Genomic DNA, 27,328 nt, shown 5'->3' with positions numbered 1-27,328 from the left:
GATGAAACATATTGAGTGTTAAGAAACCCAGCTGATTTTCCCTTCAACTTCCAAAAGAAACCCAATGGTCTTACCTTAAAATAACTTCTGAGAAATGTAGTGAATAAATAACAGGGATCGCAGGAAGGAAAGGTATGTAAACATAACATACCAAGAAAGAAGCTCAGACACTGCATACCACACTCATCAAGCCAAATTAACTGGTATGACTCGAAAACTCCAAAAATTCATTAAACAAACATGCATTTTATATAACTTTGGATCAGAAATCCTAGCTTAGGCAGAAATCATAAACAATTGCTAACTAAAAACACTGGAATCAAACATGAGAAGTGATTGAGGAATTTACAGTCAAAAACAAACTTGAAAGGCAAGTGCAGATGATATAAAAGAGCGAAAGACAATAGACGAACCTTATATACCAGAACAAAAGGATGTCGCAATGGAAGGATCTTATATTACTAGCAGATGCAAAAGCAAAGGCAAGAATAAACAGAAGACTCAGCTTGCGTCAAAGTCTTTCTGGGAAGCACTGCCACATGTTTAACATTACCAGAAAGGATAAATAAAAAAAGGAAACATACAGCATGACATCTAGGGAGCTTTCCATCTTCTAATGAGACAATCATACTTGTCTCTTCCGTGTCTACCTGTTTTATCAAAAGAGTCCTTCAACTTCTTCATAGTTGATTCATATATATTTATTCTTCTATCAAGCATATCTTCTGCAAACCGCCTCACCTGTGACATCCTTCCTAAATTACAAAACCCAATGAGAAGTGCATTTGCACTTCCATCAAGAGGCCAGACATGGTTCTCAACTATGTAGTTCCAAATCTCAATTGCCATTTCAGGGTCACCACCATCAATCAATGTCATAATGGCTGCAGAGCAATCAAAATGTGTTGGAGGGCTTTCGTTTTTTATCATCTCGTAGAAGAATTTGCCTACTCGGTGAACTTTCTTGTTCTTGATCAAACATCGGAAAATTATGTTGAAGGTCAAAAAATCTGGGAAAGCTCCATTGAAAACCATCTCATCAAGCAACCGAAATGCATTGTCAACATCATTGTTGTTGCAATGCAAGCCAATCATTGCATTATACATGATCAAATTAGGCAACAAACCACTACCCACCATTATATCCCACAGAGGGATGGCATGGGTAGAATCATTCTGCTTAACAAGCATATCAAGAGCATTAGAGAAAAATTTCAAACCTGGCAAGCAATTCTTCCCCTTCATCACCCGAAGGAACTTGACAGCTTCATCTGCTTGCGACCCACGAACAAGTGTTGTCAAAAAAGAATCATATGCTGACATATTCTCTGGACTCCATCCAACTTTAATCACCATCTCACTAAATGTAGTCTTGGCTTTGGCCACGTCGCCTTCTTTCTCCCATCCTTCCAACAAAATAGCAAAAGTATCCGCATTGGGGGGGATTTTCAGCTTAATTTTGTCGAAAAATTCCAACGCCTTTGCTGTCTGATTTTCCTCGTGGCAAATGGCGGTCAAAAGCGAATTCACCACGACAACATCTTGCTGAACACCATATTTATCCATAACATAAAAACTCATTATAGCCTCATTAAACTTACCAGCCATACAGTAGCTTCCAAAAACAGAAACAAAAGTTGCCATTGACAACATATCTTCTTGCTTCATCGTACGAACTGCATCCCACATGGGCTCATACATCCAGTTCTTGCCTAGTAAGTCCACCATCAAATTCCAGGCGTACGAGGTCAGCTTGTGGGTCCGGCCAGCCCAGCGAAAGAATGCGATTGCAGAAGTGGCATTTTCGTGGCAAAGTTTGAGGACTTCATGCACAATATCATGAGTGGGTGGGATTCCAGTGGAAGAGAGTGCAGATTCAATATCATGAGATGAGGGTCTTGTTATGATTTCAAAGAGAAGTCTAGCTGATGGGGAAATATCCTGAGAGTCGAAGCTTGATTCAAACTGAGGTTTTGAGGTTTTGCGGTTAGTGTTTACAGCCGCAGCCTCCATAGTTCTTGGGGTTTGGTTTGTTTTTTTACAGAGAGGAGAGGCTGTTTCAGTCTAGAAATAAATAATGGCAAAAATAAACGAAATTTCCAATTCTTGATTGTTGTTTTCTGTGTTGAAAGAATCAAACAATATACAAAATCAATGCTTCATACAGTTCATTACTATTATTTCTAATCTTAAAACTCTGCTTCTTCATAATAATAAAAATACATGGATAGAGAGAGAACCTGAAGGTTGACGACTGCTGAAGAGAGAGAGATCCGTAAGGGAGGCCTCACGCCCGGCGAAACTCAGGCCCCCATTGGAGTTTATTTATAGAGTGAATTATGCTTTAGTCCCTGTAGTTTATGAGTCCCTAAACTCATGGATCAATTCATTTTTCTCGCCCTCCTTTGTTGGCTGGCATATTATCCTCGCAAATTAGCATCCGTCTCTCTTCCTTTTTCACATTAACCATCAACCATAGCCTTATAAAACTCATAAACATTATTCATGAACTTGTTAATTGATTATTCATGTGTGATAAAAAATTTCAAAAGAACAAAGAATCCAAATTTGTGAATCTCTCACAAAGATTTGTCAAGTTCGTAAGTTGCTTTCTCATCTTTTATCCAAATCAAGCAATCTATGTATAGGTTTAGTTGAAGTTGACTAGATTTAATTTTTTATAGGTAGCTGTTTTCTTGGAAAGAAACATATTATATATACAAATTAAAAATTAAGGGTCCAATTGAAAAAAAAAACTTTAACAAAAAAAATTTGATAAAAATAATAAAATCAAAATTTAAAGGACTGAATTTGAAATACCAATAAAAATAAGTACCATGGTGTTTTTTTACGGTGGGAGAGAGAAACATAGGGAGGAAAAGAAACAGCCAACAACGATAAACCGATCATTTTTTGCTTGCACTCGCCACTTATTATGGAAGAGAAAACGATGAGGCATCAAATGAGATGGCAGAAGGATATTTTTCACAACAGGTAGCTGCCGGATGCACCGCCTAAAATGTGTGGTGGCTTCCACATGTCAGCAATTTTTTCAAAATAAAAAAAACTATTTAAATGTTAAATTACACTACTACCCTCAATCAAATAAAAAATTAACAAAAAAACAAAAGTAAAAGACCCTAATACCCCTAATATCAATTAAGTAAATTTTCTAGATCCAACAATATATATGTAATTCTACTATGCACTTAAAATTAAAAAAAATATACTTATATACTCCCCCGTGAAACTTTTTTTTTTTACTCCCAAGGGTGTTTTTGTTATTTTACAATTCATTTAAAAATTGAAAATACTAAAATGCCCTTAAACAAATAATTTATTACTACTATACCATTTAAAAATATCAAAATACTCTTAAATCAAAAGCAAACTATTTTTTTTCCAATGCCATAGACGTTAGTCCAATACTGAACTGAGTTTATGGCAACAAACAATGAATTACTCATTAATTTTAATATATTTGTTATTAATAAAGCTTCTTTACTTATTTCCATGTATTTGACAAATGTGACATTATTTAAGAGTTACACCAAAGAAATATACGTATGTATCTATGTACGTGCATCATATCAATGTTTATTTTTTAAAATGTCATACATGAGTTGATAAGGGAATATAGGAAAAACTAAAATAAAAGAAACATAGATGAGACGTGAATAATTAATATACAAGGTTGCATACAACATTAGTAAAAAAAAAAAAAAAACCCTCAACGATATGGTAAAAGTGTTGTAATTAAAGGTGTGAGTTACTTTTGATTGGAATAGTAAAATTATATCTTTGTCCTTAAAAAAAAAGGTATAATGTTTCAATTCTTTTCTCCCTCTTCATCATGCACGTTAGCCAACACTACTAACAATAGCATAGCAACCACAACTACCATGAACCTAACCTTTACTTCTCTCTCCTCCAGACTCATGCTATTATTTATCTCTCTATGCTTGTAGCCTCTTTTTCTCTATTTTTCAGCCTATCTAACACCTTATATCTTTTTTATACCAAAATTAGCCCCTTCACTAACAACCCAGCCATATCACAACCACCATCAACATCATTAACCCTTTTTAGCATCGATGAATAGCCAAACCTGTGAGATAGAGAGAGATAAGATGAGAGAGGAAATAAGCTGAAACTTCAAGTGATTTAATCTTCTTCTTCAAATGATTGTAAGACTCACCACTAGTATAGAAATGTAGATAAAGAGGATGTGTGCCCAATCAAGTGGATCACATATAACAACCCTCACCAAAGCTTGGATCCATACACCGATAGCTTCCTCGACATACCATTGCATACTAGTCTCACACCTATATTGTCCGCTTATTATTCTAGTAAGTTTTAGGCTATCACAACGACTCCAAAAGATTAATTTCAAACCCTAAATGTATATTTGAACAATTTAAACATGTTATTGAATATTGCATTTGTTATTTTTGATATTTTATCATTATTATTATTATTATTAATTTATTGTGGATGATTGTTGTGAAATAAAACTTGGGGTTCATACCGCTATGAAGCAACTCAAAGGTATGATATCGCCAATAATTTATTTTTCAAGGTGAAATAGGGTTGCAATCAATACCATGCAGTAAGGTTAGGAGGATGAGGTTGCAATAGATTTATCTGAAGTGTAATATTTTGGTCTCAATATGAAATTTGATGTGTTGATGTTGTTTTTGAATTATTAAGTTGTGTGTGGATGTTATTTTTGAATTGTCACGATGTTAGGAGTTGATGTCATTTTTAATTTTTTATATTATGTGTTGATGGCTTTACAACACAATTTCATTGTGAATATTTATTTTTTAAAAAGAAAAGAGTAAAAATTACGTCTACGAGTTTTCATAAAGTCTTTTTTTATAATTAGTGATGTTTTGATTAAACTTGATTTAAAAATTTAGGTCCATGGGCCCCTTTTTTAGAGACTGATGTGCTCCTATGATGATGCTTTTAACCCTAAAATATGTTTGATAATAAATCAATGAGTTTTCATCAAAATCTTACCAAGTTGACAACATTTTACTTGGTTTCTTTTCTCCCTTTTTACCATCCACACCAACCAACATCATCGACGGCAGCATACCCACCATAACCACCACAAACCTAGCCTTTACTTCTCTCTCCTCTAGACCTAAGTCGTTGGTTCTGTCTCTATACTTTTAGCCTCTTTTTTCTCCATTTTATAGCCAATCAAACTTTTTATCTCCTTTATTTTTTTATACCAAAATCAGCCCTTTTATTGATAAACCAGCCATACTTTAACCACCACCAATGTCATCAACCCTTTTTAGCACCGACAAACATCCAAACCCGCAAGGAAGAGAGAGAAACCAAGAGAAAGAAGAAGAAAGAGGAAAGAAACTGAAACTTTAAGTGATTTAATCTTTTTATACAAGTGGTTATGAGGCTCACCATTTATGTTGATAGGAAGACAAAGAGAAGGCACACTAAATCAAGTCGATCATATACGACAACCCTCATCAAAGCTTGGATCCATGCATCGATAGCTTCCTCAACATCCCAATTGCATGTTGGTCACACACTAACACTGTCCACTTATTGTTCTAGTAGCTTATAGGCTATCGCAACAACTACAAAAGGTTAATTTTGAACCCCATATGAATCTTTGAATAATTTTAACTTGTTATTGAATATTGGATTTGTTATTTTTTATATTTTTTTATTGATTGCTAATTTATTATGGATGATTGTTATGAAATAAGGGTTGGTGTTCATACTTTTATATGGCAACTGGCAACTCAAGGGTATGATGTCGTGATAATTTATTTTTCAAGGTGCAATAAGGTTGAAATCAATATGTTGCGATAGGGTTGGGAGGATTAGGTTGCAATAGTTTTATCTAAGATGTAATAGTCTAGTCTTTATGTGACATTTAATGTGTGTTGATGTTGTTTTTGAATTGTTAAGTGGTGTATGGGTGTTGTTTTTGAATTGTCAAATGGGTTGTGGATGTTATTTTATATTTGTTATATTAGGAGTTGATGTCATTTTAATTTGTTATATTGCATGTCAATGGCTGTAATACACAATTTCATTATGAATATTTATTTTTTAAGAATAAAGAAAAAAATTACATCTACGAGTTTTCATCAAATTTTTTATAAAAAAAATGGTGATGTTTTTATTAAACTTGGTTTTAATGGTTAGGTTGATGTGCCTCTTTTAGGGATCGACACAACTAGGATGATGATTTTAACCCTAAAATATGTTTGATAATAAATCAATGAGTTTTCATCAAAATCTCACCAAATTGACAACATTTTGACTAAACTTGGTTTTAATACTTACATCAACAACTCTTCTAGCTCTAGGGATCAACATAGATGTAACACATAATTTATAAACTTAAAATGAGTCCAAAAATACATCAATGATTTTTTCTTAGGTTTTCATCAAGTCGGCGATGTTTTGATTGAATTTGGCTTTACTAGTTAGGTCAATGAGTCTCTTAGTTTTAAGGACCAACATGGACCTAGTATGGCTTTTTGTTTACTAAAAACAAAAAAATTTAAAACAAAAAAAAATCATCGAGTTACGAGACTCCTAATTCAAAGCCTGATACTAACTTGATAAACATCCATTGACAATAAACTACTTTTAAATAAGCTAAGTAGTGTGCGTAAAAAACTTTAGAGAAAACACATAGCTAAGGTAACCTTTGTTTGAAATGATATGGTAAGCTAAGTAGTGTGCGTAAAAAACTTTAGAGAAAACACATAGCTAAGGTAACCTTTGTTTGAAATGATATGGTAAGAATGATTTTTATCTTTTTTTAGGCAGAACTAGCCTCTTACTTGAATCTCTAGTACAAATTAATACTTTAGGGTTCTTAGTCTTTTTAAAAAGTTGGGTAATGACTCTATTTTTCATAATTCTCTTTTAATTTGAGAGGTCATATTAATGCCAGGCATTGACATGCTAGATCATTTATTAGCATATAAAAGAAAGGTTGAATGAGCATACAACAAACATATTCGATTAAAGAATTTCTTAGTTGGTGATTTGGTATGAAAAGCCAATCTAATAATTGGCTATAAAGATTTAAGATTTGGCAAATAGCCCTTCAACTAGGAAGGATCATACATTATTTACAAAGTTCTTAAATGTAGTGTCAATCATCTAATGAATCAGGCTGAGGAGATGTGTTATTAATTGATTAACAAGACAAAAATAAATTGTTACCCTTTCATAAAGACAATACTAAAATATGGTGCTTCTAAAGAGATGAAATGGTCAACATGAAGATCATAAAGATGACAAAACTCCAAAACTCCAGATTTATACTAACTTTAGGATTAGTAGTTAGTTTTGGTTTTATAAACAAGCTTAAATTTATGTTTCTCCACTTATAACCTGAATTTAATTTATTATTTAAATACAATTAGTCAATAGAAATGAACATCATTATTTAAAAAACTTAAAGAATAACTTAATATGAATTAATCAAAAGGAAATTTCATTAAATAAAACATTTATTACGGTAAGAATTGTTCAATATAAAAAACTATTGTTTATTCTAGCTTTTATCGTTTCCTAAGTTAATCTAACATTATAAAAATCACTTTAATCTTTTTTCCTCATTGCCCTTTGTTGCCTAAAAAGTGATAACATAAATCTTATTGACTCTTGAAGAGAGATGGGTTTTTTTAGGTGACTCCTAACATCAATCTCTTCAAGATTCATATTAGTTTTAGCCTTAGAAAGATCTTTCTTAGCCTTAAGCCAATTCTTCCCTCAAACAAGCTACCTTAGCCTTTTAGGATTGGAGTTGTGCTAAGGCATTATTGAGAAACTAGCAAGCTTGTTAGACTATCAAATACTAAATATCTTGGGACAACCTTCAGATGAAAAAAAAATTCATGAACAACTTTATAACTTTAAACTTTATTGTGGACTCTTTAGTGCTAGAAAAGGGATTGATACTTATATATAGCTACACTAAAGCTTTGCATATATTATGATCTAATATACAAAGATTATTAAAAAATGATTCCTTTTAAATGCTACACTAAGAGATTAGTGGTGGCTCAATCTCCTAAAACACTATATTTTAGGGCAAGTATGGCTAGGACCTCCTTGACATTGGTAAACGAACTTTTCTTTGATTCAGTGTCTTTATCAGGCTCTAATTTAATAGAAGAAATTTTCATTGATAAAGAGGACAAGACTTGAGAAAATAGATTATCTAAAACTCTGATCACACAATATATGAAAGTATATATTAGCATTAAAATTATAAAAGATTATGACTTAAGTTAATAATACAAACTTACACTTTATCTAAGAAAGACTTGTTGTAGCTAGTTAGCCTGATATAACTTCTTCTTAAATAGAAGTATAATGTCATTAATCTATTACTCAGGGGAAGAGGGGAGATTTCACCTCTTATAGACTCTTTAAGAATGTTAGTTATTTGATTATTTAAAATTGGACCAACTATTGGTACGAGCTTGTTTTCTTCTAGGTTACATTCCACCCGTCTGTATCTATTTTATACCATAAAAGCAAAAAGAGAAGACCACTTATTAAATTATTAAATTGTGAGACTTCTAAGATATTGGGAGCAATTGTGTTAGGATTCTAATTCCTTTCACTTTCTTATTAACTACTATTCTCTTTTGAATTGAAAACGTATTTTCTCAACATAGCATCAACCTTGTAAAAAAAAGCTTATATTAAGATGCATTCTCTTTAACAAAAAAAAAGGTATGTACCCTAAGAGATTTTATTATCAAGGGCTTGAAAGATTTAGCTTTAGTAACAAGTGGGTTTTTTTACTCTAGTATCACCATGGAAAAATCATCTTGTTTAGGAATGGAAAGTTGTAAGTGATGAAGTATACCCACGTTTAATAGAAGCATGTAGTCAAAGGGTTTCTTTCCATATCAATAAGGGATGGTTGAGATTCTTTAGGAATCATTATAGTAGAAGGTCGCATATTTTTTAACGAAAGAGTAACACTCAATTAAAGATATTAAGCATAACAAACCTGTATTATTATCATCTATGTAATAGGAATAAGAGGAGAATATGTAACAAGAAAAACTAATTGTTATAATAAATAAAGAAATAAATATGGTAAGGCAAAGTTTAAATAGTATATCAGTGCTGAGATAATTTGATTAAAGAACTTTATCCTAGGTCTGATCCTAAAATTAATAATATGAACTTCATCCTTGTTTTCTTTATCAAATGATGGAAGATTTTAAGGCATAATAGGATTAACTGTTTGTTAAGGTTGGGGATGAATAACAGGGTGAGGAACTATATCAAGAAGATATAATAAAACCATAAAAAAAATAAAAAAAAATAAAATTAAAGCAACTAAAGACAAATGCTCTTACCTATGGCTTTATGTGTATGCCTTTTACTTGATCTTATAATTGGGCTTTCAAAGATCTTTCCCCTACCTTAAAGCATTTTTTTTTCCTAAAAAAGACTTTTTTACCACATCCTCTAATAAAGTATTTATACATGAGGTCTAAGGTCTTCTTTTATATATATATATATATATAAAGAACCTTAATTAAAAACTCATACTTAGAAGTCCTTTACTTAAAAGTACGTGAAATAAAACTTTATTGCATGGGAGAATGGTATACCTTAGAGGAACCCTTATTATATAGTCATCATATAAGGGTTGTAAGGTTTACAAGAATAGTGATAAGGTTTACAGGAATATTAATTTTTCTTTGAAACATGGTCTATCACCAACTAGAAATGTAGATCCTAACATGTCAAAATACTTCTTTAAATTATAGTGTTCCTTTCATTTTATATCTACCATTTGGTGCTCGAGAAGCAATATCCATGAAGAACGTATCCTCATTGAAGCCAATAGAGATATTACAAGGCCACTCCTATTTGTGAAGATTTAGAACAATTTTGTATAATCCTTATAAGGCAACTCATAGATAGGTGACATTAATAAATTTATTCCTAAAAAAAAAAAAGAGTTTGCATCTAGGTTCCTCTCCACATTACTGAACCTTAAGAAATAGACAGTTGTCCACTCCCAAACCAATCAAAGTACCCTATAAATGCTTTCTTTTATCATAAAAGGTTCTCCTTCACATTTAACACAACACTCTTCTAAAGCTTAATAGATGTGACTCAGTACAAAAAAGTTTAAGTCTACAATCCTGCCCTTTATTTAGGTTATTGTCATTTGTGGTTATGCTTTGGTAAGACTTTTTTACTTTGAACAATGAGATCTTTACATGCTTGTATAGCCAAAATACTATGTTTTTTAATGGTAGAAAGGATGTTTATTTCTTCACCTCTCCTTATCGGTATATTGAATTCAAATGTGTCGAGCACCAAGTCCTTAAAAGGACTAATATTAATATGTGTGAAAGTATAAAGCTCCACACCAACTAGGTCAATAATACCTATTATATCAAATCATATAAGGTAATGGTTTGCAATTCATACCTAACTAAAAATGTGTTGTAAACTTGATTAGAATATAGAGAGGGTAGAAAAAAAAATTTTGTTGGGCTTTTAAGTGACTTTGGATAATTGAATTATGTCAAAAATCTTTTGACACCTTTATTATTCACTAAAAATGATATTAAATTCTTTCCAACCTTTTCATATATTTAGTCATAGTAACACTGCGTCATTGAGAAAAGATTTTCTTTCAAACATTCAAGTTGACATGGTTATCTTAAAAGAAAAGTCTTTCTTTTTCAATGTCCAAAATGAAAGGATGATCCTTTTATTTCTTAAAAACCTTCTTAAAAAAAATAGGCCAAGATGTTCCTCTTATATATTCTTTTTAACACTAATTGTGGACCAATTATTAAATAGTCTATGTAATTTTAATAATGAGTTATTGACATAGGTTTTGTAGGAATAGTGCTTGAGGCTACCATTTTAGTAATATTCTTTGTAACACTAATTGTGCACCAACTATTAAATAATCTATGTAATTTTAATAATGAGTTATTAACATAGGTTTTGTAGGAATAGTGTTTGAGGCTACCATTTTAGTAATATTTGAGAAGATGAATAATTTTTAGGGTTTTTTAGTAGTCTTCTACGATGAAGTCTTTATGTTTTGAAAGAGAAATTATGAATTTTTTTTATGCAGGAGATAAATGATCAAGTGTAATATATAAGGCTTTAAGTAACAATTATAAAAGCTAGAGATCATATTGTTTTAAATTAAAATGATTGATACATCAAATACATTTTAAAACATGATCAATGTGTTTGATGAATAATGTCACTTGTTATGCCATAGTTGGTTGATTCAATCGATCAAGTTTAGTGTAAATATGATAGGGGGAATATTTCTTCATTTAAGAGATAAAAGAATATGAGGTCATTGTTTACACAAAAAATAAATATTCGTGTGCCAACCAAATAAGAACAATAATTATTAACTATCACATATGAAAAGGTAAGTTGAAATTGATCATGAATAATATGATAGACCAAGATGTTCATGGACCGGTATCCTTAAACTCTATTTGATTTTATGAGGTTGTTACCTCACTCTACTTAGAATTAAGTTCCTAGATGTAGATTCTTCTTGTTGGAAGGAAATGAAAAACATGTAGCATAATTGATCCAAAAGTATTTGAATCTCGATCAATACCAAGTGCAAAAGAAGAATTACAATCCTTATTTAAAACAATAGTATAACACATATAAGGATGTTGGTGATGTCTTTAGCAACACTAAGGTTAAAACCATTTTAAAATTAGCAAACCCTAAAATCATAATGCTAGAGACCTAATTATAGCCAAGTACAAAGTTTAATCTTAAACAGTCATACGAATCTTCTAAAGAGAAAAAAATTTTTGATTAAAGAATAACTAACTAATTTAACCAAGCAACTTCAACTAGTCACATCATAACTATAGAAATCTAACTAGTCAAACTTCTCCCTAAACGTTGTCTAATAGGCTATAGGAGTTAGAGAATTTTAGCGTGGAACAACGGGATTGATAACTAACTTTTATCTCGTTGTGGCCAAATGGATCATATCTAGGTGACCACTTATTAGGAGAGCTTCACGTCAATGAGAATGATCTCTAAAGGAACTAGGAGATCATTGGGGTGGAAAGCTGATTAGTACTTAAAAGTGCATTTTTATCAAGATTTTATATCATCATTTTGCACTTGAAGTATCAATAACTCCTTAACTAAAGCATGTTTTATAATAACATATCTAATTATATAAGATACCTTTAATTTATGGTAAATGTTCATCTTAAATGCAGGCCTATCACATAAATGAAAGAATTGATTGATGAGTTGAAGTACTGAAATTGAAAGGACAAAGAAATGGCCAAACTTAGAAAAGAGATGCTGGTGCAGTCCAAACTGGAACACTGTTCGGTAATTGGGTCATATATGGAGCTGTAGATCTTGGATTTAGGTCCATTTTATATGAATGGAAAGATAAGACATAGGCCTACAACTTTCATGTGGAGCCCAAGATGTAAAAAGGCCGTTTTCAAGTCCAAATTGTAGCAATAACGAAGAAGTCTGAATCTGTCCTGCAGCTCAGACGCTGTTCAGTGTTCAGCCCATATCTCGAGTTCTAGAAGTTCAAATGATCTCAAATTGTTACCCTGGAAATATGAGACAATTTCCTAGAACTTTCATGATTTAAGTTTGTTTAAATTATGACGTAATCAATGACGTTTTTGGCAGACAAGAAGATAAGAATTGTCACTAAGTCAAGATGTGGCCACCCACTCATCAACTAGTCAACAAATCAATAGTTCCGAATTTTGACCTATAAAAGGAGACATTTGCCATGTATTTAGGCATCTTGGTGTTCAGATTAAGATCATGCTTTTGCTCTCTCTTTTTTAATACTTAAGTTTTATATTAATCTCTTGTTTATGCCTTTCATTTTCTTTCCTTTGCTTAGTTAACTTCTTTCTCATTTATGTTCTTATTTTGTTTATTTATGTTTCTTTCTTTCATTATGTCTAGCTAAGTTAATTATGTCAAGGTGAAAAGGGTACACTAATGGTGTAACAATAAGTATAATATAAACTTAACATGGACCTTAATGTTGGATACTAACATGCTTTATATTTGTTATCTTGTTCACTTTTAATACTTTGCTTGTTAAATGGTTAATCTAGATTTATGTTGTATAACACTTGGTACAACAAATACTTGGCACTTTCATAGCTCATACTGTATGGTATAACCGACACCTGAGCTATGAAAGGAACTTGATTTGTTGTTAACATAAGTTATAATCATGAATGCCTGACAACATTTACAAGTATTAGCATTATTCAAATAAGATAACTAATGTAATCATGTTAACAATTTATAATCTGATTGGAACCTCCTTGTGTGTGGTTTCCAATTGAATAATAAGAGTTTATACTATACTTGTTTGAAATACCATTAGTGGATCCTCTAACCTTGACATTTGTTGTTATCATTGTTTAATCCTTACGTTAATCTTCCATCTCAAAAGTTCTCATCAACTTCTTCCTCTTCTTCTTCACTATTATTATTGTTGTTGTTGTTGTTATTGTTACTTTTGTGTTATTGTTATCTATAATTTATACAATTAACCTCCCTGTGGTTCGACCCCGGTCTTGCCGGGTTATTTATTACTTCGACACTCCTGCACTTGGGAAAAGACATCAACTTTTTGGTCGTGTCAAAAGCTCTCCAAATTGCTTTACCCAACCTCTTTTGGATAATATAATTGTCTCGTGGCAGAGGGGACAACTTATGGTTAAGAAGTTGAGATTGAGGGGGTTACATCATGTGTTAGGACTTATTGGGGCGGCAAGGCTTTATGTTTCCAATGGAATCTTGATTGTCTTTCATTGATAGCTAATGATGTATGTCAAGTTAGTTCAGGAAGAATAATTATTGATGGCTTTGTAATCAATTTTCAAAAGACAATGTCAATTGTTGATGTTTCAAATTCAAATATGCCCAAGAATGGGTTTTTTTTGTGCTTGGACAATGAATAATCATATGTTCACATCAATATTTCCTTCTTCAGAGTTAATAAAGTTGATGGTTAGTGGTAGCAGCCCAAACACCAAAACAATCCCTTTTTGTGGGGTTTAAGAACCCTCCAATGATAAAATCAGTGACTTTTAATAAAACAAAATACAATAAATAAAAGAATGAGCTTTAAAGTATAATAACAAGAGTGTTTGTTCTTATTTTTGTACGATATATACTCTAAGAATTAAAATACAAATACTTAGAAAATAGAAATTATGAGTCTTTTACTTTGGTTCAAGAGTATATATAGCCCTGGAACCTTTTCATGTTACTTAAATTGAAGGGTTGGAGTATCAATTGTTGGGTATGTGAGTAAAAACTATAGTAAAAAAAAAAAGAATGCATGTGTGTTGCATTTTCTTTTTATTATTATTTTTATTTTGAATTAAATAGATGGGGGGAAAAGGGAAAAGATAAAAAACAATTAATTAACCAAATATTTTAATTGCATACGGTCAAATCCTAAAGGTTTTTCATGCATATTTTCTAAAAAAAACAATCGTATTTTTATTATGTTTTAAAAATAAAGAATGGATATTGTAACCAGTTTATGATTATTCATTAGAGTTTGACAAAAAATATGAAAAATCTCATAACAATTAATTTGTTTAATTAGTATTTAGAGTGTTAGGATTTAATTATAGACTTTAATATTTGGTAGTATAAAATTACACTGTAAATCCCAGGAAATAAATGTTTGCTTAAATTACAAACTAAATAAATGGAAAAAAAAAGTGAACAAATTCATGTACAAATTTAAACAGGAATTCAAAAATTTTCGGATATAAATTTTCGGATGAAATATTTTGAGATATTATAAATTTAACCCAGAAATACTGAGGGTTGAATTAAATGAAAAAAAATAAACTAAACTAAAAAGTTGAGGGGTGGAATTATAAGAAATGAAAAGAGATATAGCTAAATTATAAGAAAAAAAAATGTGGGGGCAAAAATAATAGACTCAAAGGGAATGGGGTCTAAGTACAAATAAGAGAAATTATAGGGTATAAATACCCATCCCTTGCCATTAAAGCCGACAACAGCTATAAGAAAAAAAAGGGAGGGAGTTTTGATGTTGTTCTTGCCAAATCAAGAGAGAACCATCAAAAATCTCAAGAACTCATCCAAGATTAAGGGTTTATAGGTAGAATAAATATTTGTAAGCAAGGGATTAACAAGAAATTTTGAAGGTAGAGAGAGGAGGGAGGGTCGGTTGTCATTAGAAAAAGAGGAGGCAAAAATTTTCGACTAGTTGAGGATCGAGACCTTAATTCTTACTAGATAAGGAGTTTTAAACAAGGTTCTATAAGTTGTTTCGAATTTGATTACAAATTGATGCTTTAATGTTGAATTTTTAATTAGGGTTCTTAAACTTGAATTGGGGAAATATATTAATTGTTAAAATTAAGTTAATTCATGTGTTGTATGTGATTGGAGGCAAGAAATCATGATGATTCATCAAAGAAAATGCATGGGTATTTGAGTTAGCGGTGGCTAGCCATATGAAGAGTAAAAGGGGAAAGGGGGCAAATTGTGGTTTTTCTTATTGAATTTATTATAAAATGTTGTTTTTTATGTGAATGTGTGTTAAATTAATTGAAATTAGCATGAAATGAATGAGGGAACTCTTGGTTCCTTTAGGCCATGCTTCCGACCAATTATGTATCAAATGGGGAGAATGTTTAATTTAACATATTTAGCTTGATGACATGTGTTTAATTGTGTCAAAATGAGAAAAAATACATGTTGAAATAGCAAGGATTGTGTTTAGAAGCATATTGTTCGGAAAGTTAGTAAAATCGATAAAAATGTTCTATTTTGATGTCTAGAGGGAAGATTGAAATAAATAGAGTAAATCAGCTCTTAAAAAATATTTTTGACACTCTTATATGGTATGTGATATGGCTAGGGATTGAGATAAAAGAGGCAAAGTTGAATTATGGATGTTGTGTGTAAATGAAAAGGTTGACGAATTTGGACAGATTCTTCTCCTACCTTTCAGAGAGAATTCGAGTAGGAAGATGAGAGAATTAGGATCGTATTCATCATAGGAATTGTAGTTTTAGATATTAACTAACTAAAAAAATTGATCTTACTCAATTTGGAGCTATATAACTTCAGTTATGAATCCCCAACCGAGATTGGGTCATGACAGACCCTATAGAGCAGTAGGTCTAATTCGTTGATGAGTAATTTCGAGTGTCTTGGGGGAAGAACTAGGTTCTCCTTCCTTTAAGAGACTTGTAGCCTCATGTCTTAGCTTTCCAACGAGACCAATCTCGCTTGAGATGAAGTCCTAGAGCTTCGGATATAGTCAAAAATATAAAGAGAGGTCGATATGCGACCTTTGCTGGCAGATTCGAAAAGTCACTAAAACGACTATTTAGACGCGTTAAGGGTGAAAATTGGATCCTTTCCCTCAGGAAACATGTGATATTACATCTTAGCTTGCAAAAGAAATGAGTCATATTAAAAATAAAAACCTGTAATGATAATTATGATTGGACAAAGAATGACAATATTAATGAGTGAAATGAAAAAAAAAAAGAGAAAAATATAAAGAAAGGAATAATTGAAAGAAAAACCTATATTAGCTATTAATATGATTATTATGAAATGTATCCTTAAATGAGGATAATTTATGAGATATACATGTGATTACAGGAGAGACCATGAGCATGGTGCAGCAGCAACAACAGGGGAGCACGAAAAGAGTTTCTACTGCAGGTAGGTGATCCGCACCTATGCTTTCTAATTAAATTTCATGATTTAATATGTTATTGATGTGAAATATGAATTAACAAATGTTGGATATCATATGAAAGAATGAAAGTTTGCATCATTATATTGTTATTTCGGATAGTATCCTAAATGTATATATGTTCAAGGTGAATGATCTTTTGTGTGAATTACCAAGCAATGGAAGTATCGCTAACACAGAAAATATGAGAAGTGTGATATGTGGCATGAACTAGCATACATTTAGTGTATGTTAGGATTTCGGCTAAGGGGATTACCATGTAACGATGTTTATGGCGCGTGGACTAGCATACATTTAGTGTAACGGATCCCGAGTAAGGGGATCACCATGTATCAATGTCTATAGGGCATCGACTAGCATACATTTAGTGTATGTTAGGATCCCGGGTAGGGGGATCATCATGCATTGATGCCTACAGGGTGATGATGATACCAGTGTAAATGGTATCAATAATGTGTTAGGCAGAAATAGTTGTGGTTGATTTTATGGAATCTTGAATAGAAGTTGAAAATGGAAGGTGAAACAGTTTTAGTAGTTAAATAAGAAAGTCTCAATGAAAAACAAAAGGGGAGAAGTGAATAGAATATGAATACATGTTTTTTTTTTTATTGTTGGATATTTGTGTTACTATACTTATTGTGATATTCATGTTTTCAATAATATGTATTTTGTTTCAAGACCATCGCATGCACGACAGGAATAGATCCTAACTTTTGCTCACTTTTTGTTATCTAGTTATAGGGAATATATCCTTGTATTTTGTAATATTAAAACATTTATATAACTTAATTTATATAATTACTGTTTAAACTGAATGGATGAACTTAATTATGTAATTCATACAATTATGTTCCATGTATGCATGTATATCTCATTTATTCCTTTATAATGATAACTGTTGTTCAATATATGTTATAAATATTGTGGTTGTGATGACAATTATGATGTTTGTGAGATTGAGACCCAGGACAATTGGGTCATGATTGAGTTATGAGATGTGGGATATTAAAAGTATAAACATATTATATGTCGATAACAAGTTATATTTCGGTAGATTTTTATATGAAAACTATAAAAATAAATACTCTGTTTTCTATTTGATATGCGATTGGTGTTTTATTCCGTATAAGGGGATGTTACACATACCCTCATGTATACAAAATAAAAAATAAATATGATGCTAAAAATTGAGCTTTAGAACAGTTAGGATTTAACCCGATAAGTTAGAATCTTCCTCACGAAGAAAGATCTGCCTTGAACCTTAGATGAAACCAACGAATAGAAACGCAGTTAAGAATAACAATCAATCAACAATATAGTTTACCTTAGGTAGGGTGCACTGAGGTGATATATCTTCCCCCTACACATCTAGTTCTCTTACCTAGACTCTCGCAAACTATATATTCTCTAATGACTATAATACTAGGTGGTGACTCCCTCAAATCATAACTATATGATTAAACCCAAAACACCCTTCACAATCTAGGAGGCGGCTCCATCGTTCAATGTCGTGCACGCCACGACAAAACGACTCCACTGAAGACTTGTCTTGTTGGACTAGACATTATATATTTGATTATTTACTTGTTTATTTTATTTTTGTCTGTATCATTTAATTTTAGCATGCATTTGTTTTACATACTACTCAGCATAAACACATCGGGTATGAATTAATACATTCATGCATTTTAATTTTGAGAATAACCAATTCTAGGTTATACAAAGAGTAACGATCTACCTCGTGATTTTTAGTCGGAGTTCAGATTCATAAAATATCTAACTATAACCTAAACATTTACTTGGTAATAACGGTCATATTATACTCCAACCATTCCTTATAACTCTTATATTGCATTCAAGAAAGGTAATCATTAAACAAATCATGCCTATCCTTCATGGCTTAGGATCTACCCTTGGATTATGAATAAACCTAATCAATAAACTCTCCAACATATTTTAAGCTAAGACCATGATTTTTTTCTTAATACAGGGAAGAATCTAAGATAATATAAGTAATTAGAGAGAATCACCTAGGACCAAGATTAAGAAATGACCACACATAATAACTACTATTTTTTAAAAAATAAAAATAGCTCAAACCTATTATTTGTTTGTACTCTCAATATGTATGAGATTTAATCAAAATGAAGACCACGGATTTTTACCTATATACAATGAAGAAGTCATGAACTAGCTTACAAGTTAACCAGATTATTTACAAAATAGATTTTTAAAAAAAAGTTTTTATTAATAAAAAAATATATATTATTTTAACTTCTATAAAATCAAGACCTAAAAATACAATTATATAAAAAATTCAGTGAAAAGGGCTAAAAAATCTCGGAGGATTAATTATCCTGCTAGAATAACAAAGCCAAGATACAAAACACAGGCTAGGACCTCTATTAGCTCAGTGTTTGCCCCTTTTTTTTGTTATTTCTTCTGATTAATAGTAATTCTATTCAAAATACAACTTGAAGCTGCAAATGCCCAAAAAGGATTCGGTTATCATTATGATTCACTCACCTAATGTCATGAAAACAAAAACTGGAGAACAAAAAACTCGACACAGGAGAAAATATCATAAAGCATCATCATGAGCAGCCACAGACTCATTTAGGCGAAAAGAGAAACCATGGCCTCTTAGCAGGCAGAGGAAATCCAGTCATTTGTCAGCATAGCACATTGACTTGACTGGGATAGAAAATTTAATCAAATCGGTGCCACCTTGACCAGGATTATAAATTAATCCGTGCGATGCCTACAGCAAATAAAATTAAAAAACCAGTCAATACCAGGCAGGCCGAAAAGGAGCCGAGTATCTACACTTGCTGCAACATAAAATACAAGAAATTTGACCTGTGTCAATTGTTACATCAATCATCCAGGTAATAATATGACCCGGCAGTTTTCTGCTCCCTGTCCTTGGTCGAGTCCAATTTGTTGATTCTTGGCCGGAAATTAGTGGGGTCTCGTCTAAATGTGATATCCAGATGCTGCATCAGAGTAAGAGAAGAGTGAATGGGAGAGAGATGAAAGCATGCCTAAAAGAATATAGATGTGTCAAATATAGGACAATACAGATTACTCAAGCAACTGTGAACTGTTCAGGTAAGCTTGGTTTGATTTCATCTCAATCATAACTAGTAAGAGTAGAAACAGGCACCACAATAGGGGACATCATAAATGGATCATTATGGATTTATAACTGAATCTACAATGACTTGGTCTCTTCATTAATGTTTTCATCATTCTTCACCTTTTGTCTCCTTAATGCATGAAGAATAGGGATGAGAATACTGGACTTACAGACAAGAAGAGATTCATCCCAGTCAACAATGACTGAGGAGAATTTGCTGTGCAATCCACAGAAGGCTGTCCCTCGTACACAATAACTCTATCAGCCAGGTATGTTGCCATTATAAAATCATGCTCCACCACAAATGCAGTCTTCTTTGCATGTAGGATAAACCTCTTGATGACTTTTGAAGCAACAATACGCTGCTCAGAATCAAGATACGCACTTGGTTCATCTATCAAATAAATGTCTGCTGGCTACATCAAGAAAACCACACACCAGACCATATTTAGCAACCTTGAATATATTAAAATGCAATCTTGAAGAATGCTGAATAGCAAGCCATTCAATCCAAGATGTCCAACTGAAGGAACTAAATTGCCTGATATAGTAAGGTAAAACAGAGGAAGAAAGCAATCAACACATCATTAATCATCAATGAATTGTCAAGGCATTTTGACTGACATGAATTTTGAACACATTAACCTCTCAAAAATCAGAATCTATAAAACCACTATTTAACAAACTTGTGCACTACATGTAAAAACTCTATCATGTCACAGGACTGCTCAACACATGAAACGGAGGGGCTAAAAAACAAAAGGATACTTTAAGAGAACAGCATCATGAATTAAAGCATAAACAAAACAAATCCAAAAGTCTTATCTTCATTCACGGATATAAATGATTAGTAGACCTGATAAAATTTCTTTACCTTTCCAAGGCATAGACATAATGCAACTCTTTGCAACTCTCCACCAGATAGATTTACAACTTCTTGATCCATCAGTTGCTCAATAAGAAGTGGTTTCATGACATCTGAAACAAACTGAGGATGCATATACGAATCACGTATCTTTGAATGCAGTAACTGTCTGACACTGTGTTGAAACTTGGGGCTTATCTTCTGGGGTTTGTAAGAAACATTGAACTCAGGTATCTCAGATTCAGAATCTTCTATAGTATCAGGTTTCAGCAAACCAGCCTGCATGTTTTGCCAACGAAATAATTCATTAAACAAGATCATGTTGAAGATAGAAAAAGGGAGATTGATGAGTGGAGAGAATACCAGCATGCGGATAAATGTTGTCTTCCCTGTCCCATTCTCACCAAGCATTACTACAATCTGAGAGTCAGTAAATTCACCCTCAACGACACTAAGCTTGAAATTGCCCTGAGTTTTACTCATGGTTGGGTATTTGTATCGTGCATATGTTTGAATCTCCTCAGCATTATCCTGTGGAGTCTCAGCAACCTGGAAAAGCAACAAAAAAAAAATTAATGACAGAAAAATAATACAATGAAGGAAAGTAAATGTGTAGAGGATTTAAAATACCTTGAAGGTTAAAGATTCATCCCGGAATCGTAGGTTTTCTGTAGGAACAAACCCAGACAAAAATATATTGATACCTTCTCTCACAGAAAAGGGAAGGGTTACTACTCCATACGCACCCGGTTTCCCGTACAAGCAGCAAATGAAGTCAGATAAATAATCCAGGACACTAAGATCATGCTCCACCACAATAACATAGCTGAAGTGAAAGCACAGTCTTAATAACCTAAATCCTCAGTACAAAGTGCAAAGCAAAGCTAACAACAAGAAAAGAATGGAGTCAAACCTGTTGGCCCTGAGCAAAGATCGGATAACTTGGGCAGCTTTAAGCCTCTGCTTGACATCAAGATAACTTGAAGGTTCATCAAACATATATATCTCTGCATTCTGTATTGCAACAACAGCAATAGCAAATCTTTGGAGCTCTCCACCTGATAAATCCCCCACATTACGATCTATAACCTGGTTCAGATCAAGATCACGACAAAGTTCTGCCTTCCTGTGGCTCTCATCTTTTTGGTCAAGCACTTGCCCAACATTGCCTTGAACTGCTCTTGGAATGTGGTCAACGTATTGAGGCTTTATGATGGCCTAGGTATGAAACAAGAATGATTTTAGTAGGAAGACACAAAAAGTAAACTAAAAGCAAGTATATCAAAGAAGAGGCATGACAAAAACAATCAGGATGTGAAAACACAAGTATAAACCTGAACAAGATTTTTCATGTTGATTTTACATCATAACCTGTCAAATACATTCTTTAAGAAAACATCATTTCATGATTGTTTCCATAAAACATTTTTTCAAGTATGAGGGTTGGTTATTCCCAAAGGGAAGTGATTGCATGGTAAAGAATAAATTATGGCATGCGCAAGCTTACATGACATATTGCATACAAATCAAATTGTGATTCAAGCTATCACATTAAAAACCTGATTGTTTTTGCATTTCAAAAGCAATTTTGAAAAAAATTTAAAAAATAATTTTCTTTGCTTCAATTTTATTTTTTTTGTATTTTCCAATCGTTTTGATGTGCTGATATCAAAAATAATTTTTAGAAAATAAAAAAAAAATTATTTTAATACATTTCCAAGTAAAAAGCAACCGCCACCACATGAATCTATGACAATCCCATCTTACAGGTCTATACAGCACCTTAGTGAATGAATCCTCACAGCACAGTTATCTGAATGATATCATCAGACTTAATTACAAGCATTCAGGAAAAAGTGGTCCACAGACAAGATAGGTCAAAGGAAACAGTACCATGGCTCCTACTTTAGTGTGGGACACAGACATTATTCTTTCACAACAGGGAGTAATATATCTAGCATTAATACAGAGTTTTAAGTGCAGTTGAGCAGTGCCCAAACAGAAAGGTTACCTTCAAATTATCCTCTAGGATACGGGTAAAGTAATTCTGAAGCTCAGATCCTCGAAAGTAAGTCAGAATTTCCTGCCAATCAGGAGGGTTCTGCAAAGAAAAATAAAAAAAGTAACTAACACAAATGCATCGTCATAGGGTAGAAATAAGAACAAGGATACAAAATGGGCTGCTTATTACATTGAAACGACCCAAATTAGGTTTCAGTTTTCCAGCTAGAACTTTGAGAGCAGTGGACTTGCCAATGCCGTTTGTTCCAACCAAGCCAAGAACTTGCCCAGGCCTCGGAACTGGTAGCCTGCAAATGCATCATTTTTTTTTGTTTATTTTTTTCTCACTAGAAAAGCATTTTATTAAGCAGGTAAAAAAGGCAGCCAGCCAACCTGTGCAACTTAAAGGTATTGGGGCCATAACGATGGGTAGTGTCTTTATCCAAATCCTTAGGCAAGTTAATGATCTGAATTGCTTCAAATGGGCATTTCTGCATCAGAAGATAAATAATCCCCTAATAAGCAAGCTAAGCATAGATACCACATCCGATAAAATATCAAAAACAACAACAGTAATTATTGAATTCCAAAAGAGAACAGTATAAGCTTGCCTTGACACAGATACCACATCCAATGCACAACTCCTCCGAAATAAAAGCTATCTTCGAAATAGGAGTCACCTCTATACACAGTTTCCCTACGATTTGTAATATGTAATTAGAGCATTACTTATTTATACTTAATCATAATTCCACAGCAGCAGCAGCAGCAGCAGCAGTAGCAGCAGCAGCAGTAATTATTATTATTATTATTATTATTATTCGCTCTCAAACAAAACCTAATGCTCCAAATTGAAAATAAGAAAGCTTTCTAAGCTGCAATCACGGGCTAAATAAAACAGATTCACCAAATCGAGGTGAATAATGAGGAGAATGAGAATTAAAATAAGAACAAATTGTGAATCAATTAATTAAAGACGACAACAAGAACAATTAAACAAAGAAAAAAAGGGAAAATACCAGTTTTAACAACGGGGCAGCTCTTCTTGCACTCTTGACGGCACTTCTTAGGCTTGCATCTATCAGAGGTTACTATGGCTATACGCGTCAATCGATCTGCCATCTCTCCCTCTTCTCTTTTTTTAATTTAAGTTGATACTACACGCAAATTAGGAAGAAGAAGGACATGATAAGCGATCTAATGACTATTTACGAAGGAGAAGAAAACAGAAATAGATTGAAATTATTACCAGTTGAAGAGAGGGTGGATCCGAAGAAGACAAGGAGAAGCTACGCTACGCGTGGTGGGAACGCCCTTTCGACTTAAGCCCTTCCCCCTCTATTGTATCCCAGCGAAAACTCCCACCGAAAACCTAAAACAATAAAAATTAATAATAAAAAGGTACTACGCTCTACTAGCTTGTTTTCGGTTGTTTATATACCTTCGAAGTTTTGAACCACCGTCTTCTTTCACTTTTTGCTAATTATCGCATCGTTATTAATCCCGGCTTGGGTTGACCCCGTTAAGAGACGGGTTTTGAATTACACAAGTTGACTTGAATTAACTCGAGTTAATTTAAAAAAATTAAAAAATATTTAAAATTTTAATATTTTATATGAAAAAATTAAGAAGTAATATATGTGAATATAGGTTATACAAATTGTAAATAATGAAGTTTAAAATATTATTTCAAAAGATTTTTTATCCCACATTAAAAAGATATTATTTTAAAATATTGAGCTATACAATTTGTAAATAATGAAGTTTAAAATATTATTTCAAAAGGTTTTTTATCTCATATTAGAAAGATATTCTTTTATTCTTTTAAGTTGAAGTATTTAAACCAAAAATATTTTTTCTTTCACATTAAAAAAACATAATTTCTTTCTTGTGAACATAAAGTATATATACTAAAGTGTTTTAAATTTCACATTGAAAAAATAAAACATTATTCTAGTATTTATATAGTGAACTTTGAAATGGATTAATAACCAACTGAAAAATATATAAAAAAAAGATCTACGGCTATGAGAAAAAACATTTGATTAAAAAAAAAGTCTCTACCAAGTTTTGCTGGATCACCTAGGTTTCGGGTTGAACCGGCAAGTCGATCGGTTTTTTTGGGCTAATTGCATGCCCCAATTTTCAATTAAACAGTGAACCGGCAAGTCGATCAATCAAGACCCTAGGTCACTCGAGTTCTGAGTTGATCTGTCAGGCGAGACGGGGTCTAATAACTATGAATTATCTACTACTGGTGTTCCAAAAAACTATCAAAGTTAAAGTTAGATAATATTATATTAGAGGTTGTTTTTGTGATCAAGCTATATTTAAAAAAAATGAATTTTTTTTTATTTTTTTAAATTAATTTTTTTATATTTTTAGATCATTTTGATATGTTGGTATCGTAAATAAATTTTAAAAAATTAAAAAAATATTATTTCAATATATTTTTAAATAAAAAATATTTTGAAAAGCAACCATTACTATAATATTAAACACTACCATATAATAGCTAATAAAAAAGTCTAGGAAACTAATATTATAAGTTGGATGGTGAGTAGGGAATTTTAAAACCCGGTTAATTTGACTCTACTTGTATATATATTGATTCAATTAACATATTAAACCTAAATTATTTATTATAACTTATAACAAGTTTTGAGCTAATATATATTGAGCTCAAATTTTAGTTTTAATTAAAAATTAGTAATATAAATTCAATTCATAAATTTTTATAATATTCATAAAAATCTCAGATCAATTTAATATATCCAACTTATTCAGAAAAAAAAACTGAATGAGTCATATTTATAATTTATAAGATATTAAAAATTAAATTAAATATAATTATAGGTTTAAACCTATCAAAACTATATTCGTAAATACTCTTAATTCTTTTTTAATCACTAACTAGTGATTTTCTACTATTCTATTACTTTTTTTACCATATTCTTCTCCTTATCAATTAACAAATAAACTAAAACAGAATGGATTTCCAGTGTATACTGCACTGTCCATTCATTGTAGAGATGCCATTGTCGAGATTTTACTTAATTTTCATGCCTTTGTTTTATCCCACATTCTCTATTCACGAGGCGAGCTTCTTCTTCTTCTTCTTCTTCTTTTTTAATCTTTATTGACATCAGAAAGCACTAATTAATTAACAAAATACTAAACGAGATCACATACAGTGCAGTTTTATTATGTGTCACCTCAAAAAATAATATTATTATTTATTTTAATAGTTTTTTTTAATTTTTGCTTTGATATTTAAAATGTTAATAATTTAATTTAATGATTTGTTTTTATTTATTTATTGTAAGATTATTCTAATTTTATGACTCAAGAAGCAAGTTTAGCTTAATTGACTCTCTTTTTTCCATAATTTTATCATTTTATATTTTATTATTGAGAATTATATTTTATTATTTTTTTATTAGGTTATCTCAGTTTCATTGTCTGAATCACGAGTTTGACGGGTTAATCTAGATTAACTCAAGTCATGTTTTTTAGTCATTTAAAAAAAAAATCAATTTTAGATTAATTAAGAATTACGCTTCTTATTTTATTTTAAGTTGCTTTATATTGGGCTATCTCATAATCGAAACCTTGAGTTTGGTAGATTAACTTAAGTTATTTTTTTAGTTTGTTTTTTAGTTTGCATGTTAACACGCGTTGACTCGAATTATTTTTTTGTCTTTTTTATTGAACGTTTTTATTTCAATTTCTTGTTTCAACATTGAGTTTATGAGGAATTAATTTTTATAATTTGTTTCAATTTGCTTTTTAAAGGGTTATTTTATTCTCATGACCCGAGCAACAAGTTTGAGTGGTTGACCCTTGTTGACTCGGGTTGGTTTTTTTAATTTTTTTTAATTTTATTTTTTAATATTAGGTTGATTAGAAATCAAATTTTATAATTTGTTTGAATTTTTTTTTGTGAATTTATCATGATCTTATAAATAGGATTGCGAATTTGCCAGATTAATATGAGTTAACTCGGATTAGTTTAAGATATTATCGTTTCAATATTTTTTTAAAAAATATATCATCTGGAATTTTTTAATCAAATTATATTTTTATCAACCATCTAGATTTTCTTTAAACTTATTAAGTAGATGAATTATATCAAATAAATTTTTATATAATTAAATTTTATTCAGTCAGAAAAAAACATTACCAATGTTTTGATATTTTTTAAAATATTCAAATTTTAATTTTTTTATTTTATTTGTTTGAAGCTCGAACTAATAATATAGTATTATCTGCTATAAATATCGAAGAATTCAGTCACTTCTGGGTATTTCCATCTTGACCTCGTCTTTTCTCTTTTGAGGGACACGGCTAATTTGATGCCCAAATCTCTCTCTCTCTCTCACCTTTCACGTGCATCTTTCAAATCACCTTTTGTTTTTTCTATAGAAAACAAACGGAAGCTTGGGCCAGATTTTTTGTTGCTAGTTTCCAAATCTCTCTTCCTTTTTTTTCTTACAAGTACAGTGAC

At 31.6% G+C, this 27,328-nt stretch overlaps 2 protein-coding genes across 3 annotated transcripts; both read right to left on the bottom strand.

Moving 5' to 3' along the window:
- Window positions 1–435: 435 nt before the first annotated feature.
- On the bottom strand, window positions 436–2,531 carry LOC133700570 (pentatricopeptide repeat-containing protein At3g62470, mitochondrial-like). Its single transcript, XM_062124138.1, has 2 exons — window positions 2,241–2,531; window positions 436–2,120 (listed from the first exon to the last, which is right to left on the bottom strand). The coding sequence occupies exon 2, from the start codon at window positions 2,011–2,013 to the stop codon at window positions 595–597; it is 1,419 nt and encodes a 472-aa protein (XP_061980122.1). The 5' UTR covers window positions 2,014–2,120; window positions 2,241–2,531; the 3' UTR covers window positions 436–594.
- Window positions 2,532–19,196: 16,665 nt separating this feature from the next.
- LOC133701778 (ABC transporter E family member 2-like) lies at window positions 19,197–24,229 on the bottom strand. 2 transcript variants are annotated; one of them, XM_062125864.1, is made up of 13 exons: window positions 24,071–24,229; window positions 23,841–23,978; window positions 23,433–23,518; window positions 23,215–23,312; window positions 23,012–23,129; window positions 22,832–22,921; window positions 21,734–22,038; window positions 21,451–21,646; window positions 21,184–21,369; window positions 20,830–21,099; window positions 20,126–20,371; window positions 19,676–19,812; window positions 19,197–19,577 (listed from the first exon to the last, which is right to left on the bottom strand). In XM_062125864.1, exons 2-12 carry the CDS (start codon window positions 23,941–23,943, stop codon window positions 19,693–19,695), a joined length of 1,818 nt encoding a protein of 605 aa, XP_061981848.1. In that variant the 5' UTR covers window positions 23,944–23,978; window positions 24,071–24,229; the 3' UTR covers window positions 19,197–19,577; window positions 19,676–19,692. The 2 variants fall into 2 exon arrangements, with proteins under 2 accessions (XP_061981848.1, XP_061981849.1); XM_062125865.1 differs by having other exon boundaries at window positions 23,841–23,989; window positions 24,071–24,225.
- Window positions 24,230–27,328: the final 3,099 nt, after the last annotated feature.

The sequence above is a fragment of the Populus nigra genome, chromosome 8, assembly GCF_951802175.1.
Source record: "Populus nigra chromosome 8, ddPopNigr1.1, whole genome shotgun sequence".
Classification (NCBI taxonomy): domain Eukaryota; kingdom Viridiplantae; phylum Streptophyta; class Magnoliopsida; order Malpighiales; family Salicaceae; genus Populus; species Populus nigra.
The sequence above is the reverse complement of the archived record's forward strand: the minus strand, read 5'-3'. Positions and strand labels throughout refer to the sequence as shown.